The following is a 15,504-nucleotide window of genomic DNA, read 5'->3' as shown; positions in this document are numbered from 1 at the left end:
GTATTATGACGTCATACATGATGAAGGTTTTCGCGGGAAATTTTAAAAGCGGTGCAGTTATTGGTCAAACTAAACCATTGGCGAGGATGTCAATACGCCAAAATGTTTTATTGTAGTAAAAGTTGGTAATTGCACGTAAGTTCTCATAAGAAGATCAATTTGATTCACATTTGAATTCATTCATAAATACATAATAAAATAGCATAAATAACTGTTGGTTGGAAATATTAATTTCTTATGGACATTTTTAAGGTAAAATGTCGGACCCATTCAGATTTCAGATGAAGTAACAATTTTTGTTAACCTTGTGTTTATACATCAAATCATCATTGCGCCTGTCTAAGTTTGTACTCGGTGACCAGTTAGACGTTACACAATGCCCCAACCATCTTAATTGACTTTCACATAATGCACTCAAACTTTTTAAGTACTGGCAGAATAACAATGTATTAATTTTTTTTTTCAATTTTCCGAGAAGTCACTTTTTTCCTCTACAGCACAAAAAACGTCACGTAATGAAGTCGCTTGTCATTTTTTTGGTAAAAACACCATAGAAGAAATAGTTGCGCACTGAAATTTGAGCACACCAAAATAGCTACATTTACAATCACTATTTCAACAGCATAATAGTTTGTTAGAAGTTTTTTTTGATAATTATTTAATACTGAAGTGTAAAATTCCAGCGGATATTTTAATGGATTTTTTTGTGGATTTTTTTTCTTGCCATCTTTTTTCTTCACTTCATACCCCTCAACTTTATATCTTTTAACAAGTTTTAATTAATCATAGGACATGGGGTTAATTAAAGAACCGTATGATACTTTTTAAAAAAAAAATAAACAAATAGATATCCGCAAAGCATATTAACGTCGAATTACATAATTTCTAGACATTGAATCCTACAAGTTTATGCGATCGTTGGTTTACTTCAATCTTCTGGGAATAATAGGAAACGATAGAGGGAGTTATCGTATGAAACAATGGTTTAGTTCCTGTAAAATATAAATGACTAGTAGTTGTCTGTCTAGCTGCTGATCACTCTTCGTATATTACGTAGTTATCTCCCTTGTGGTTTCATGAAGATATCCACAAAACATGTCGATTTCTTTGGAAAAAAATATGACGTTACACTCATAAAACTATGATGTAATAATTAATACCCATTTGCAAGGGCAGATAACACTTTTATATGCAAACCAGCATATCAAGTCTTCGTATTTCTTCCTTAATTTAACACCAATGCATCGTTTGGAATGTTTGCAAAGCAAATCCACTGAAAGTCTTAATATATCTTTAGACTAAATTTTTAGTATTAAGCACATTTTGTATAACAACTAATAAATTAGCTAATTATCAAGATGATCAAATGACAATACAAAAACCCAATTTCCCTTGTTATATATAACCAATACACAAAGCCAGCACTGACAACCGCCAAAATAGATATTCCCTTTATTTCTTACAATACCTTTTACTTGTAAAGTTCATATGTGTTTTCTTTACTTTTATAAATGTATGTGTATTAATTTATTTCAGATAATAGTATCGATTTGATATCATGATTACGTTGTTTACATTGTACAAGATTCTATTTTTAGCAATAGACATCAACGAAGACACATTCTTAGATTTAACTTTATTTCATCTGTAATTATTTTTTGTAGTAATTATGTGCCAATAAATTACGTTTAGAGTTTTCTTTGTTTCCATTCTTATGAAGATAATGGCGGCCAGTGAGTTGAAGAGACTTCCAATCCCTGGATCAAAGTATAGAACCCTTGTGAGGTATTTGCTTGGTTTAGACGCAGGCTGGTGGTTTTATCTATGTACTCAGGATTCCTTCAATATCTTAATAAAAGCATCATACAGGATGTCGTCTGGGGTTACTGTTGTAAGAGGTATCAACCATTACAATAAAATGGCTGATTTCTCGGTGAAATCTACTGATACTGGGCTAGTATAACAAAGATGAGATTAATTAAAAACACAATTTCCACGAATTTAGGATGTTTCCGTGGCAATTTTCTGACAACTGGAGATTTTTTTTTAAATGACGGGGTACCTTTAAGTAAATAACGATAATACTATTCCGTATACTGTAAACCATCTTTCATTCGCCCCTATTAAATTTCGCGATTTCCAGTTCAAATCAAGTTTGTACAAATTAATATTCGCGGATTTAACAATTGAATGATTATTTTTATCAATATAGATGATGTAGATATTAATTCACCAATGATATAGTACTAAAGTATGTTTTTATGGTCGATGGAAAGTTCTTTTCAAGCATCTGTTCTAACGACAGGCGATTAATATCGGTGCCTCCCTTGGTGTGGTGGCATGTTTACATCTGGCAAGTTTTTTAGCGACACTTCTTGTAAACTCTTTATATCTCATTGTGTGGCGGATATATTCGGAAACACGTGTACCAAACGTCAGTATCCAAAAACATCTCAAAATGCAGATAAAAGAGACAATCTTAGGTCTGTTCAAATCCTGAAATCCTGATTTTCTCGCTCTCACTTCAGGGGTTACCTAGTTCCGGGGTCATTACCATATGCATGGAGTTCACGGAGATAAAGTAAATCGCATACGAAAGAAGGTTGGTTTATAGTATATGGTTTTATGAAAGATTCTGTAGTTCGTTGTTGAAGACAAAGATAGCTCGTTTATTTACGTTTTCGCATAACACCAACAAAAGAAAAGGCAAAACCGATCATATCAAACCATGCAATACATTATATTAGAACTTACCATATTACTTCAGTGAACACACTGAATAAACAGAGTGTTTAAACCATTCAACCTATTTATCCCACCATTTCGGCATATTTTTTTTGTATTTAACCCATCTCGATTTATATACTTTTCATTCTCTTTTTTACATCCTCGATACTCCACGAGTTCCGTTCATGCAGAAGACATGTTTTTGTTTTGTTTCAACCATAGCAGAATAGCAGACATGGTTTTCTGGTATCAACCATTGCAGAATACTTGGTTTTCTGGTATCAACCATTGCAGAAGACATGGTTTTCTGGTATCAACCATTGCAGAAGACATGATTTTCTGGTATCAACCATTGCAGAAGACATGGTTTTTTGGTTTCAACCATAGCAGAAGACACAGGGTTTTCTTGTGTCAACCATTGCAGAAGACATGGTTTTCTTGTGTCAACCATTGCAGAAGACATGGTTTTCTTGTGTCAACCATTGCAGAAGACATGGTTTTCTTGTGTCAACCATTGCAGAATACGTTGATTTTCTTATCTCAACCAATGTAGAAGGCATGGGTTTAAGATGAGCTATGCACTCTTTAAGTCAACATACAACTCGGTAGCAATTGCGCGAATCTGAAGCTGCAGATGCCAAGAACGTTGAGTCCAAAACCTTGTACAAACCAAATTGGAAGTGTCCAGTGTGCAAACTTTTGTATATTAATAGACGTTAGAGAAGTCGATTTTATTCAATATGTATTGCATTTTACTTAGTGGTATATGAAGATCAACATTTCTCATATTGTTCATTGCGGTCACAAAAAATATGGGGACAGCAATGGGTGATTTTGTATGAAGATTTGCTAAAGCTCGTGTCAATTAGAACTTTTAAAAACAGCTTACTCGTGTGAAATTAAATTTCATATCCAACAACCGTGAAACTCGCTGTGTGACATCTATAATTGTTCGAAATCAACTTTCATTTTCAGTGTAAATGTGTCTTCAGGAGTGACTAATGCAATCCCTCATTTGACGGAGAAACGTAAAGACACGCTAGAATCTATTAAAAGTTATTTTGTCTTGTAAACTGTTTATAACATTTTCTGTTTTTGATATAGCTACAAGTACCTTGGCACGCAGGACATCTGATCATATCGCAATCAGGGCAATTGAGCTCAGTTTAGGACTCTTTTCTATGAAATCGTTACGCCGTTATCTAAGTCAATCGCTAGCGAAGTTACAAACGGCAACGCCACCTTTTCCTTTATGGGTTGATAACGTTAATTTTTGGTCATCCGAGACGATGGAGTCTAATGTGGCCTAATTATAATCGTCCTTTTCCGTCATCGCGCGTCATGTGTCCGTAAACAATTTAAATTTTCGACTTCTTCTCCAAAACTGCTCATGCAAATTAAATAAAATTTTCACAAACCTTCTAACCTCCTAAAATGTTAATTATTTGTCCCTCTGGGACTGTGAGAGAGGCCAAAACGGGGTAAAGTTGAGTAAAATGTAAAAAAAAATACCTTCTTCCCGACTTGCAGGTGTAGTAGATTCAAATATTTTTCACAGATAGAAGGCCTTTTACAAAAATTGTGAATTTCATGGTTCTGAGGTTTCTGATATTCCCTTGGGAAAGGGGTCAAATACTTAAGTTTATGTAGGGAAAATATATTTTTGAGCATCATTGGTTCACTTTCCTTAGGACGTGAATCAAACTAGGTTAGTATTAGCATGAGATAGCATTTTAAAATCATATAAATCAAAATTGGTACTGGCTGACCCCCAGGGGCCAGAAGGGGTCAAAAAGGCTAAAATTTCAAAAAAAATCTTCTGACTTCACAGATTTGATGGAACTAAACACTCCTCATAGACTGAAAGGTCATAAGGCCCTTTACAAAAAAAGTGAATTACATTCTGTATATGGCCCTGTGGTCAAATTTACTAATCTTTATGACATATTTGAAATTTTCATAGAAATGAGTAAAACTTCGATATAATTATTAGCCTGAGATATCATTTTCACATATTATCCAATTTGGTCATGGGTAACCCCCATGGGCCAGGCCAAAAAGGGTTCAAACAACTAAAATTTCTAAAAATTTTCTTATAAATTCACAGTTGTAATGGAATCAATTTCTCTTCACAGATTATAAGGTCAAATTGATAAAATCACTGGCTGGCTTTAAGAGCCTGATGGATGCGATGGACCAATATTATTGTTTTTATAAATACGTCTTTGTTTCATTCTGAACTAGTACTGTAAATCTGGTAACCATTAATGTCCATGGGCCTCTTATTAAGCCCATGGAAAGGTTCGTTATAAGCAACACTGTATTATCTAAATACAAAATAAAAAGAAAGCACCTGAAACAACTTAATGTAAGTATTCAAATCAAAATTAGACTGTTACTTATATCAAGCCACACCATTGGTTCGTCAAGTTTGAATTTTTTTGACCCTTGATTACAATCCTTCCATGTCCAGCAACTACAAGCTTTGATGACAGATAAATTTCATCAGATTGACTGTTATGGCATTAATACCGTCATTGCATACATGTATATGTATGTATCTGTCCTGGCGTGTAGGTATCAATTTGTGACGTCATCATTTTGTGAACAAAAATATGTCATTTTCTTTGAAAAATGCAGACTAACGTTATGCTCACAAAATTGAGGTAACAATCAGTGTTATGGCATCAATACCGTCATTGCATACATGTACATGTATGTATCTGTCCTGGCGTGTAGGTATCAATTTGTGACGTCATCATTTTGTGAACAAAAATATGTCATTTTCTTTGAAAAATGTAGACTAACATTACGCTCACAAAATTGAGGTAACAATCAGTACCTATCCGCAAGGACAGATAACTCTGTAATATGCAAATTCAGAATACACTAGGATAGGAACACATCACCTTAATACATTGATCAAATATAAATAAATTCTTTTTGAAATTACAAACTTATGAGGAATAAATTTAACACTTGGTTGTACTGATCAAAAATACAAATGCCGCTTCATTTTCAATAGTATCACAAAACATGCACAGAACCTTGGCAATCATTATAAAGGTATTACATGTACTTTACATTTTATCAATTGGTAAATATTGACTTGTTGAATTATATCAGAACAGTACTTTAATATTACGTCTTTGCATACGACAGAGTTACCTCCCTTGAGGGAAGGTAGACATCATCATTATTTTATGAGTGAAACTTGCATTGTTTTCTCCTAAAAAGTATATTACGTTTGCACACAAACAACTTCACAATCAATACCTACCCACAAGGGTAGTTAATTCTTTCAATATGCAAAGACGGAATATCAAAGTGGAAAGCTCGAAGAATCCACTTTTATTATATCATTAGACTAGTTATTTAATTTACAAACTACATTTGTATATTTCACTCGATCATTTAGTATCTTTTGAGTTTTATCACTGGCAATGAACAGTCATAGTAGGGTATGGGTATAGAATTTTTGCATATATTTGCATTAATTAATAAAACATGAAAACAAAATCTATTAAAATTTTTAAGTTAATAATAAGTACATGTATATATCTATTGCTAAAGTAAATTTGAACTTGAATATTAAAAAAAAAAGGATCACTGAAATCATATATTTAAAAGAATGTTTGCTGCTATAAAAGTTTGTGTTGAGTATCTGGACTTTAACTGATAGTTTGGTTTTTATTAATTGAAAATGTAGTCACAATCTGATCCAAATATCATATTTTTAACAATATCATTGTTTTAGTGTCAGATCCTTTATGAATCTATGAAACAGAGAAGGAATATGGATCTGTACTTTAATTAGATTGATGTATATATATATATATATTTCTTTCATACCTACGGGTGTATACTGGCTGGTCTAGGGCAATACACTTATGCCGCCTGAGGCTGTATAGCATGGCTACCCATGCAATAAAGCCTTGTGACGTCACGACATCAACAAAATTTCTATTTCCTCGGTAAAATTTAACATTTTTTTCACAAACTTGACTGGCTTTACTATATAAGATGCAAACAACAGAATTTTTGTTGAAAATATCAAGTAATGAAAAATTGACTTTCAGCCATGGATTTCTTCGTATTTATTTCAAAATGGTGGGATATTATTGTTGTAAAATTGCAATAAAACGTCGAGGTATGAAAGAAAAATACTCTTTCATAACTGGATATGACGGATAGGGATATTCTACTCTTAGGATCACAAGCCTGGGGTTTTATCTCATTTTGTGACCGTCGTAGCTCGGGTAGAATATCCCTATCCTTCATATCCACATATGAAAGTCTTATAATATTCACAGGCTCAAATTTATTTAACAGCTACAATTCTGAATTTATATGTCCTAAATACATAAATTCTTCAACTACCAGTACCGTAACATAATTTGCTAGAAAGCAAACTATAATTATATAACCAGATTCATAAAGTTGCTTGTGCAATTTGAATTAGATGCCTGTATAGCAAATTGCAAGTACAATTTTTTAAAATTATATAACTTTTTCGACATAGTGAGAAAACAACAACGAAATCTTCTGGTTACAAATACTGTACTAGGTCTTTACTAGTCCATTTTCATAGATGGCAATAAGTCATCACAAATCATATACTTGCAATGCTTGAACATATATGTGTGTTAGTAGTTCAAGTCGAAAATTAAAGAAAGAAAAACTACCGTAAAAAGCAATCATAAAAACATTGATAATTGTTTATAATTGCAACATGAACATGATGAATATATAACAGCACGTATGAATGTGGCTATATTTTGCGTGTTAAAACTTTCATCAGCCTAGCCATTTCATTTTAAAACCAATTAGATCACATCACAAAAAAAAATACTGTTACATGTAAGGATCTTGTACGTATTTATCACTCTACTTAAAAGTACAACAAATTTCAGCAGGTCAGACTTGCAATAGCATTAATACAACAGACAATCCTTCACCACTCAAACACAATTGATAGCGACAATAATTGTATATGATTTACACAAGACAAATGAATAGCAATCTGGAACGAGAAAAGAATAGCCAAACTTGTAATTAAAAGATACATTACTCTACAAAGTTTTATTGAAGAGACAAATAACTCGCATCATAAATTAAAAGTAGGAAATTACACAACCAAAATCTCGCATTCATGCATTTTTAAAAACTGAAAATTAAAGAAAACATTCAAATTTGGTTTTTGATAATATAAGCTTGTTTGAATATTTCTGGTTAATGATAATATAATCAGCTTAATACTGAAAGCAATTTTGTAGTCAATAGTAAGTCTAAAATTTCTTCTGAATAACTTTAGTTAGTGATAGGCTTGATGAATTATCAATCACTTTTATCAACAGTTTATCTTGAACTAATAGGATCCGGACCACACAGAATCACTTCTAGACTAATAACGACTACTTGGCTCGGACCCATTCTTTGAGGCCTGGACCCAGTGGCCTTGACGAGGCGTCAGAGTGCAAGGAAGGAAAGTCTGAGCTCGTGTCGTGCATAGAGACATGATGATTGTAGTCTTTTTGAAGCAGAACTTGTCTACAGGTGGGACACACAGAGAAGGACGATACCTCCCATCCCCCCTTCCTGCCATGTCCCGCCTTGTGAGATACACCACTAGGCTTTACAGACTGCAAACTATTGTAGGTTGCCAGAAGTTCCTGCTGTTTGCTGATATCAGGAAGAAGAGCAAGAAGTTCGGGAAATATAGCTGTAAAATTGTCCTTTCCAAGCAGACATTCACACTTCTCGTAGTAATCAGAAGCCAACATCTTCCCATTACGAAACTCTCCGGCCCAGGTCTTGAACTTATCAAAGTCCCCCTGTGCATGGTTACGAATATCTGAAATCAACTTATGGTTGCGCGACTGGAAATCTTCAAGTTGTGCGTACAGGTAGTTTCCCATGTTGACTGACATCGGCACCATTGTCTTCAAAGTCAGACTCTCCTGTATGGCATGGAGGTCCATAACATCTGACTTTGATTTTGTTGATGATCCGAAACCAGGAGGTGGCTTTTTTGGAGCTGGCGCAGCGTTGAATCCCGGAGGGGATGTTGGCAGTGGTGTTTTAGAAAAGCCTGGAGGAGCTTTAGATTTCTTGTTACCGCCAAGTACCGGATACTCTTCTTCATCCAATAGATTATTGGCCTTCTCTTTACGAGATTTTCCTGAAGAATGTTCTTTAGGCACACTATCACCCAGCTGTGGAAAGTTCTCTGATGATCCTAACATATCAAACTTGTTGAAGGTAGAATGGTTTTGGAGCACTGCTGAACTGGCACTTTCTGTCGCTTTTTCACTTTCTTTACTAACCACAGGATATCCATTAAACTCCTCATCACTTTCATGTTTAATATCTTTAGATGAAGCCTTTTCAGGTTTTTTGTTGTCCTTTGACTTTTGCTTCTCTGTCGCGTCTGATGTGCTTTTTACTGCAATTAAGGAACTTGCTATATTATCTAGAGAAGAATGCTCTCCTAATGATGACGAACTGGTGTTACTAGAAATCGAGTCTGAGTTGCCTTTCTGTTTCTTTTTCTTTTTCTTACTTTTACTTGCAGTTTCAGTCTGTGTAGTGTCTCTATCACCTTTAAAACTATTAATATTAAATTCGTTGTCTTCAATTTCAAACCAGTCAATTTTCTTACTTTGTTGTTTTTTACTCTCCGAGCTAGATTTTCCCCATTCCATATTAATAGGAGCCGCATTTCCTAACGAGGGAAATTCTTTTTCATCTACTAAAACTCTTTTAGATGGAATCACATTATACTGCTTAGATTTGTTGGATTTAGCTCCTAACGTTACATTCACATTTTGCGTAATATCTTTCTTTGGCTGGACGGGAGAACGAGGCTTTGCTGGAGCAGATGCAACCCATGATCCAACACTTTTTGGTAAAACATTTTTGGCAGTGGGTAATTCTGGAAAATCATCATTTTTTAATGCCTGTTGAGCAGATATAGGCCTATTTTTCTTCGACACATTAGAAACGTCTTTAGCCTGTGGTTCACGATAGGCTTTCTTTGGTACAGGTCTAGGTGGCTCCGGAACTCCACCGCTAGGCTGTCCCAGACTCGGAAAGTCCGCCATCCCTAATACACCGTGTTGAACTGACATGTTATTAGCTTTGGCGACCTTGTGAGCTATCGACCTTGAACTGTCTTTGGTAGTGTCCTCTGTTGGTGTGCGAGACCTTGCCATGTTACCTAGAGTAGGAAAATTAGATTCATCATGTACTAGCTTTGGACTTTCCTGCTCCATCTCTTCAACAGGACTCTTGGAGGTTTTAGATTTTTCTTCCTTCATTGTTTCCAGGGACACTTTGATGGCCTTTTCAACATCTTCATCCCTAAAATCAAAATTAATGAATCCATCAATCAGTAATTCAATATAGATCACAGTACAACCTAACTTTACAGCCATTCTTCACAAAGTTTTAAAATTCTTAAAACAAAGAAAATAACTAATAGAAACTGCAGGGGTTAATTATACCTACCATTAAAAGAATCATTATTAAAAGGTGCCAGAAATTTAAGAAGTAGTAAATTGGGATACAATTGTATATATTATATTTTCTATTCTGGCATTACCTTCCTCCATCCCCGCCCCTACCCCTGCAATCAGCGATAATTCAGGTCAAATTCTTAAATTTTGAGGAAAAAAGAGTAGGTGAATATTCATGTCCAAAAGGAACAATGTTATAGTACAAGTGTTTTTGTCAGGCCTGCAAAACTAATAATACTGATACAGGTATTAATTGGGTATTTTTAAATATTATCATTAGTATTATAAGACTAAAGACATACACATTTAAGAGAAGTTCCAGAACTAGCACAGTACTGCACTTTTCATGTAAGATTTAGGCACAAATGTTACATTAAATTTTCAAATCTATAAATTTCTAAGTCACGACAAGTTTTTTATTACTATAGTACCTTTCCGACAGACCTTATGAAGATAACCTTACCTGAAGCGATCTCTGTATGATGCCTGTCGACCAGATCCACCACCACGTCCTCTGTTCCTCGGTCCTCTGTCTTCATAGTCGTCTCCTGATATAACACCTAGAACCAGCATACAAAACCATAGTAAAACATTAAATACAGAAATTAATTTCATTCCATTATTACGATTTATCAAAATTATCGATAATTTCATACCAATATTACGATTTATCAAAATGACCAATAATTTTATACCAGTACCAATATTACAATTTATCAATTTGAAAATGACCTATAATTTATCTAAGATATTACAAATTATCAAAATGACCTACAATTTATTAAAGATATTACAATTTATCAAAATGACCAATAATTTCATACCGATATTACAATTTATCAAAATGACCAATAATTTCATACCGATATTACAATTTATTAAAATGACCAATAATTATACCAATAATTACAATTTATCTAAGATATTACAATTTATCAAAATGACCAATAATTACATACTGATATTACAATTTATCAAAATGACCAATACTTACATAGCAATATTACAATTTAACAAAATGACCTATAATTAGTGTTGGAAATTGGTTGAAATTTTATGATCGATAATCAGTTTTGTGTAACCAATCAATGATCGATTGAAATCGATTTTATTTGACTGCATACGTTTTCCAGGAAAACTGTACAAACTCTTCTTCTATAGGCTCACGTTTTGCCATATTCACAAATAAAATCATACTCCTCTGAACGTTTACATTACTACATAGTGCTTATGTGCTCTTCAATTCGTTTAGACGCTTGGTATTTAAAATAATATGAGCAAAATTACACACAAGAGATTGATTGCAACAAGTTTTCTATGACATTTATTGCATGATTTACTGACCGACTAATTATGCACTCTCGTTTATCATGATATCAGGCAATTCCGACGAAACTTGATTACAGATTTCTTAATCGATTAATTGGTCAAACACCCCAAACCAACGATGCTCGATGAACTCGACTAATCGGACCACAACTACTTATAATTTCATATGGATATTGCAATTTATCAAAAAGACCAATAATTTCATGTCTATATATTACATTTTTTTTTTTATTAAAATCTGTATTTTAGTATCTCATAGCATCTACTCATCAGAAACTATGAAGGGCATGAATGTGAAAGACAATAGCTTCTGCTATAAGTTATGGTTAGTTTGTATAATGCGTATGACATTTTACCTCGGACAGGCTTTTTGCGAGGGGCCAGATGAATATCTACATCTACGACGCGTGACTGTCGAACTTGAGCCTTGGTGAGTCCTCGATTGTGTTCACTAGATTTATGTGCCTTCAGATCAATTTCTGTGCGGAAAGCATGTGTAAACTGTGCATGGACACAGTCCTCCTCCTGACATAGGTAATGTTGTTCCTTAAAGTGGCGCTTTAAGTCTTCATAGTCACTGCCAACACACAGAAAATTAATAAAAACATCGGCTAATTTGCTATACCGGTAGTAACACTGGCTAAATTGTAACAGTTATATACATTTAGCATTATTCCGATTTTAAACCCAATATATTTCATTGTATTCCTTTTTCTTACTCACAGTATACCATTCTGACATCAACAGAACATCCATTAAACATTGATATGACACAATATAATTTTAATATTTTTTAAGTCAAATCAGCAAAGTACAAATCCTACATTCGTGTTTCATTCAATTGCGTTGAACTTTCACTCGACAGTATTTTTGTAGGATTTTGTGTAAATCTGGATGATAATCAAAATTTTGGCAAATCTCGATATAAACTCTATATATATAGATTTCATGCTGCCAAGTTACACAAATTATGAAGAATCTTATTGGATAAGAAAAAGCCAAGGGCTCATAAATATAGGCATAATATTTCGGCTGACATTGAATTCAAAAGCTCAAGGTTCTCATTTATTTCCTATTTAATTTTGTATATAAATACAGGGCTTTCAAGATATCAAAATAACAAGGGTAAAGTATGATTTACCATTAATTAGTTCCTTGCCATTAATTTGTGATGTCACAAATTATTTAGGACATCAAAATGAATTACTGAAGCTGAGACAATCAATGGAAAATTGTTCCTTTTTTTTAAATTTCACACATCGTTTTTAATCTCAAAATTGACGAATTGAAAAAATAAAAAAAATCGCAATATGTTACATTTTGCTAATAGCTACAATGATAACAAACCTGTAGTATTCATTACATCCATCTTTCTCGCAGAAGTGACAATAGTAATGATCCTTCCTAAGGTGGCGATACAGCTCGTCGTTGTCCATATAGCGTTCATCGCAAAAGTGACATAGAGGATGACCTTTGTAAGATGAGTCATCTTTATCTCCTACTCGTCGATGTGTAGCTAGGTCCTGTCGGGTATAGAATTTCCTCTCAAATGGGAAAATCTAAAAAATATGGAAAATGGTATTACTCTCAAATGAGAAAATCTAAAAATGTGGAATATAAACTCAAAGATTTGATTCATATTCTTCATCTAAGAAATTACTACTGCATAGGGATGTTGATTTACCAAACATTTTTTCAAAAGACAAGTTCCTTTTGAATATAATAGGTTACATAATTATAATAATCAAAGAAAATTGTATTGAAACTAAGACTGTAACTTATTACATAATTATGAGTTATCATTTCACTAATAAAACTTAACACAAAAAAACTATGCACATTTTATAGTCTATATCATATACATATTACATGTATATATAAATCTGGTTTTGTTAACATCGTACCATTTTGCAAAATCTGATTTTTTAGGAAGCTGAAACAATTTTTGCAAGCACAGTACCTTTAAATGATCAATGCAAAGATCGCAGTAGAAAAGTGTGTGTTCTTTCCTCATGTGTGTCTGAAGATCCCTAAAAAATCTGAACGTCTGTTTACATTTTGAGCAACTAGGTTCTAGCAATTTATCAACTTTTTTCTTAATAGAATCATCTTCAAAGAAAATTTTCAGTCTCCTGTTTGGAATGTAGCCATGACGAGGTATATTAGTCTCCTTCACCAATTTATGAACCATGTAAACCTAAAACAAAGACAATACACAATATTAAAATCATGACATTGATATTTGTAAAAGTGGCTGCTGTATGGCCATGCAGCTAGAATACAGTAAAATATTCATTATAACACTGTATTTTTCATTCTCTGTCAATGTTCAATGATTTTGATTGGAATATGTAGGTCAAGCGCTTTTACTTTACATAAGGCCGAAAAAAATATATATGTCTGTCATGTCTGTTTAGGGTTACCTGACCGACCCTTATTTTTTTTCCCACTTTTCAATGAAAAAAAAATATTAAAAGTTAGGATTTTGATCTCAGACTCCGTTTCTGGCCATTACTAAACACTAAGACACAAAAAAAAAATATCTTGACCTACCCACCCTATTTTTTTATTTTTTTTTTTATTTAGCCAATGTAACCCTAAACAGACATTTTTTTTTTTTGCCCAAGAGAAAAACACCCAAGAGGTCTTGAAAGATAATGGATCATTATCCAGCACATGCCGGTCATTATTAAAGGAAAAGATTAACATACAATATGTATATATCCGAGAATTTCGAATAGTTCTAGAAATTCAACTTTCATTTTCAGCTTTTTCTCAGAATGTATGCATCATTTTTGAAAACCTGGCAAGCGTATATTCACTTGATTTCTCAAATGCGTTTTTTGTAAGCATACAAATTATTTTCGATGCATTTTTTTGTATTTTCAATGCATGATTATGCACTTTTGAATCTTATCTGGAGCTTTATATTTTATAACTAGCTAGGAGCAAATTGACATGGGTCATTAAAATGGTAACAATTATAACGTATCGCTATATATAAAGTAATAAAATTTGAGATAAATGACTGCAAGAATATCTGGTAAACGAATCACATCCTGGTAGCCACTTGACAAAATCAAACAATGTGTCAACAGAGAAGTTGATAACTTAAGCTACATGTTGAAGATACATGAATGATAAAATACCTGGGCCCGGGTTATACATAGATGTGTATGCAAAGCCTAAAGTATAGTTGCGGGTCGTTGATTAATTAGTATTACTATTTATTTATAACTAAAATTACTAAACATATACATGTATCTATACCTTAGGCCTAGTTCTAATTTGTTAAATTACCATATCTATAACATGGTAACGTGTTACATAACAATTTACCATTATTTCTTGCAAGATATTATTGATAATTTTTTACTGCCTTGTATATTTATTTGTAATTATGCTATGTACCTTATTAAGGTCAGTCCTACATATAGGACAATAAAACTGCTCACACAACGCCCTCATCCTTAGGGAACATCGGTAACAAACTGGATGGTCACAACTTCCGATCGCGTAAATTTCAACTGCCTCGTGGCACACGGGGCAAAATTCATTGGCACTTTCTCTCCTCTGACGTTTCTCCATATTTCTTCTTCGTTGTTTAACTCACAAAACGAAAGTTCCTTAGTGGCGTGTTTGGACTTCCTAGGAAAGGAGTGACGAATACGGTATATATAACCGTCTTGTATTCTTAATATAGATTTTCATGGCTACTCTTTCCGCCGGGTTGTGCAATGTTTGTGATAAACGTCATCAAAATATGTGCTGAATTGGTTCAGATGAGAAAAAATAAATATTGTGAGATAAAAATCTGTTTCGTTTTATAAATATACCATTTTCCATTTCTATTAAATTCTTATTCGTTCAATGAAATTAAAACACATTTTGATTTTTTTGCTAAAAATTAATTATAATGTCATGACGTCAT

At 33.3% G+C, this 15,504-nt stretch overlaps 1 protein-coding gene across 1 annotated transcript; it reads right to left on the bottom strand.

Moving 5' to 3' along the window:
- Positions 1–5,710: 5,710 nt before the first annotated feature.
- Positions 5,711–15,311, bottom strand: LOC138323985 (E3 ubiquitin-protein ligase ZNF598-like). The gene is made up of 6 exons (XM_069268953.1): positions 14,985–15,311; positions 13,534–13,770; positions 12,921–13,132; positions 11,930–12,150; positions 10,708–10,804; positions 5,711–10,089 (listed from the first exon to the last, which is right to left on the bottom strand). Exons 1-6 carry the CDS (start codon positions 15,159–15,161, stop codon positions 8,142–8,144), a joined length of 2,892 nt encoding a protein of 963 aa, XP_069125054.1. The 5' UTR covers positions 15,162–15,311; the 3' UTR covers positions 5,711–8,141.
- Positions 15,312–15,504: the final 193 nt, after the last annotated feature.

Source organism: Argopecten irradians, chromosome 5 (assembly GCF_041381155.1).
Source record: "Argopecten irradians isolate NY chromosome 5, Ai_NY, whole genome shotgun sequence".
Lineage (NCBI taxonomy): Eukaryota > Metazoa > Mollusca > Bivalvia > Pectinida > Pectinidae > Argopecten > Argopecten irradians.
The sequence above is the reverse complement of the archived record's forward strand: the minus strand, read 5'-3'. Positions and strand labels throughout refer to the sequence as shown.